The sequence below is a fragment of the Rhinichthys klamathensis genome, unplaced genomic scaffold (genome assembly GCF_029890125.1).
Source record: "Rhinichthys klamathensis goyatoka isolate OS25496 unplaced genomic scaffold, OSU_Roscu_1.1 h1tg000015l_1, whole genome shotgun sequence".
Taxonomy (NCBI): domain Eukaryota; kingdom Metazoa; phylum Chordata; class Actinopteri; order Cypriniformes; family Leuciscidae; genus Rhinichthys; species Rhinichthys klamathensis.
The window spans coordinates 426,086-429,974 of NW_026606567.1; the positions used below are offsets into that span (position 1 = coordinate 426,086).

General features: G+C 36.4%; 1 protein-coding gene across 1 annotated transcript in view; it reads right to left on the minus strand.

Moving 5' to 3' along the window:
* The window catches only part of il12rb2l (interleukin 12 receptor, beta 2a, like), a 31,972-nt gene extending 29,464 nt beyond the window's left edge, over positions 1-2,508 (minus strand). Inside the window, exons 1-2 of the mRNA XM_056272015.1 lie at positions 2,161-2,508; positions 1,362-1,643 (exon numbers count right to left, since the gene is read on the minus strand). Of these exons, the coding sequence (XP_056127990.1) occupies positions 1,362-1,643; positions 2,161-2,224 (346 nt within the window). The 5' untranslated portion in view covers positions 2,225-2,508. The remainder of the gene's footprint in view (positions 1-1,361; positions 1,644-2,160) is intronic.
* Between the last annotated feature and the right edge of the window lie 1,381 nt (positions 2,509-3,889).

Below are 3,889 nucleotides of genomic sequence, written 5' to 3' on the forward strand. Positions count from 1 at the left end.
ATGGGCCAATCGGGCTCATAATTTGATAACCTCTCCTCGATTTTTGTACTACCTACTGGCAAAGTTTCAGAGCTCCAGCACTTACGGTTTGGGCTGCACGATGCGTTTTAGGGGAAAATAATAATAATAATAATAAAAATCCTTACAATTACAATAGGTTTTCAGCACTTCGTGCTTGAACACCTAATAAAAATCAGTACAAATACAATAGGTTTTCAGCACTTCGTGCTTGAACACCTAAAAATCAGTACAAATACAATAGGTTTTCAGCACTTCGTGCTTGAACACCTAAAAATCCTTACAATTACAATAGGTTTTCAGCACTTTGTGCTTGAACACCTAATAATAAGCGACCTTTTTGGCGGTTATAGCGCCACCTATGGTCCGATCTCCATGAAACTTTGCATGCTTCCTCAGCATGTTAGGACACATATGCTCATCAATTTTGGTGAACTTCGGACTTTTTCTTCAGGATTTATAGGCTTTTGACTGCATTTTGCCCTGAACCATTCCCTAAATGACCCTGTTATAGCCAACCAAATGCAAATTTTCAACTTTTTTTCGATAATTATTGATCCTCTCACTCCAGAGAACATTTCTGCACCAGTTTGGTTCCGATCAGGCAAAAAACCAGGGACTAGTTTGCAAAAGTAGGTTTTGGACAAAATCGGCCATAAATTTTTTTCCGATGCTCAAATCGCAAATCCGAGATATACATCTTGTTCGTCCTGAGCCAGGGATCACAGGGATGTGAAAATCCTGATTCTATGTCAAACGGCTGAGGAGTTATAGCCATTTTAGTAAATCGTGTTGCTGTGGCGCCACCTATGGGCCAATCGGGCTCATAGTTTGATAACCTCTCCTCGATTTTTGTACTACCATCTGGCAAAGTTTCAGAGCTCCAGCACTTACAGTTTGGGCTGCACGATGCGTTTTAGGGGAAAATAATAATAATAATAATAATAAAAATCGGAACGAATACAATAGGTTTTCAGCACTTTGTGCTTGAACACCTAAAAATCCTTACAATTACAATAGGTTTTCAGCACTTCGTGCTTGAACACCTAATGAACATATATCGGCAATACCGATATGGTGGCCGATATATCGTGCATCCCAACTTTGGTTCATTAATGTGTGTTATTTTGGCTGTAAAGTTCTGCCTTACATTTTATGGTTATGAGTAACAATCCTGTATATAATTATATAGTTTTTCTTAGTAAACAATTCCCTTCAGGGATCCTTGTGTGTGTGTGTCATGTGAACATAGACACTTGTACATAAAACTTATGAAACCCAGAGAATTCCCAGATTCAGTAATGAAGTCATTGTTGATAAATGATCAATTCTGTTATACTCACAGCCTCCTCTTACTGTTACATTGCAGATATCGTCTGTTTTTCCATTGCACATGCAGCGAATATGCCATGTATGTTTTATTGCAATAGAGAAGTTGAAGGTTTCTTTGGCACTGACACATGCGCTGGGTAACAGATGTCTGTGCCCCGGTGTGATAACCCAAAGCTGGAAGAGATCACAACTTTTTGCTCTTCCCCGTGCACTCGTGTGGCACACAACGGACACATTGTGGCCCACAGGATGAGCTCGATTCCACCAGCAGTTTACATCCACTTCAAAAGAGGCTGAATAAATAAAGAAGACAATGAATAGCAGCAAGAACAAGTTGGGGGAAAGATGCATACCTGCACTCAGTTCCACAAAAACATGCAAACGAAGTTTAACATGAATTCAATAATCCATCATTTAAATGATAAGGTTATTGAATTCATGTTAAACTTTGTTTGCATATTTTTGACATGATTTCAATATTTAATGTATTGTGAAAGCTGAAAAAACCCCACTAATTTGTATAAAGTATAGATAAATTTTCCAAAGATGTTTAAAAAAGTTTGTAGTATGCCTAAAAAGTATTTGGACACTTAATGTATAAATGTTACTGGAATAGATGCCAACTAAGTGGGCATCTGCCAACTAATGCTGCTAGAGCTTCACTTTTGTAAGGTATTTTGCTATTATGTGTGAAATTGTGATGTTTCATAATTTAAAAGCTAAAAACTTTTGTGAAAGGTGTGCTTGTGCTATCTTTTATTACATATTAAGATATAAAATCCACACACAAAAAAAAACAGTTTTGCTCACCTTGAGAGCATATCCACATGTACAGTAGTATAAGAAAACGTAATTTTACATTCTGCCATGCCATCGCTCACGTTATTCGCCAACGCAAAAAGTCCAGTATTACGCAACGTCCCGTTAACCGAGTAATTGCACGTTTACGGGAAGTCCAGACATTTGTTGGTTACGCTGCAAAGTGACATCGCTGACCAGCAAGGAGCACGTGAAAGTTCTTCCGCCAGTCCACTTAAAAGTAATTCTCTAACGTTACAGCCTGGAACGAGCATTTTCTATTTCTTGTTATATTGTTACCATATGTTTGTTGTAGCTAAAGTTTTCCGTTTAGTTGCCGTCACTGTGCTCATCCTTCTTCAGGCAGACAAGCTCAAACTCGCTTCACAAGTAAACGAAACAGACCACGCCTGTACGTGAGCGCGCAGCACAAGACTTCGCCCACACGTCACTACTACGCAAAGCCCGTTGACCAATCAGATCAAGGGGAACTTGCTCTTGTGTGCTGCAGTGAGGAGCTAAAATGAACTTTAGCAAAAGGGGAAACTGCTTGACTAGTTTGTTTCTGTGAGACTATGCGCCAACTAAACTCGCACTGTATATAACTGGTAAACTAAAAATGTGCTTTACATGGTAACTTCTAAATGAACAGTTTTTATTCAAGTCAAAAAAGAAAGAATGGATCCACTGATTACACTGGGTCAGATTCCACCGAGTCGATGCAGAAATAGCTCTTTTAGGTCGTCTTTGCTTTGCTTATTGTGCTGTGCGGATTGGCTAATTTGATTGGTCAATGTATGATTAGTCATAATTCCGCATCCAGCAAGTGTTTTTTGTTTTGTTTGTTTGTTTTTGTGGAAACTGTCCATTCTAAACTATTTTTTAGCTTCCCCTTTTGAACGGAGTAGACACTAAATTGCCTAAAGATAGACAGTGGGGTCCAAAAGTGTGCGACTAATGAAAGCACTTCTATGTTGTAATTTTCCTTATTTAAGACATTTTATTACAAATTATGTTATCAGAAAAAGGGCAGGATTTTTTTCTCTTTTTTTTTAGCATTTGATATGTCTCCCATTTCACCTCTAATTTCCAACATGATTTCAGAATGTTCCAAAGACCATCTTGTGCTTCAATTAATTTATCATTAAATAACTGAGTTACTTTACAGGTCTCATTTGTGAACATTAGTTAATGTTGTATTCACTAACATGAACTGCAAAACATTTGTTACAGTATTTATTGATCTTTATTAATGTTAGTTGCTAAAAATCAGGCTGTTCATTGTTTGTTCACGTTAGTTCAAAGACTAGCATTAACTAATGTTAACAAATGTAACTTGTTATTTTAATAATGTATTAGTAAATATTGAAATTAACATTAACTACGATTAGTAAAAGCTAAGTACTATTGTTAATTCTTATGTTATAGTTAACTAATGAACCCTTATTGTAAAGTGTTACCAATATCTGCTCTTCATGTATATTTTACATTTATATAAATCCTTAAACTTGTTTCTAAGTGTATAGGATTAAAAGCTTCCAATGTGAACACACTGTACATTTGTTCATATTTCAGCACAGACTGATTCATCAACAATCAATGCAAATAATCATCTTTATTCAAGATTGAAATATTGAAATTAAACATATTGAATGCAAAAAACTTATTACATACAACATCTAAATCACTGTTTAAATGAACTGTGACATGGGAGCTCAATGCAAACAATTTAGGTTTCTCA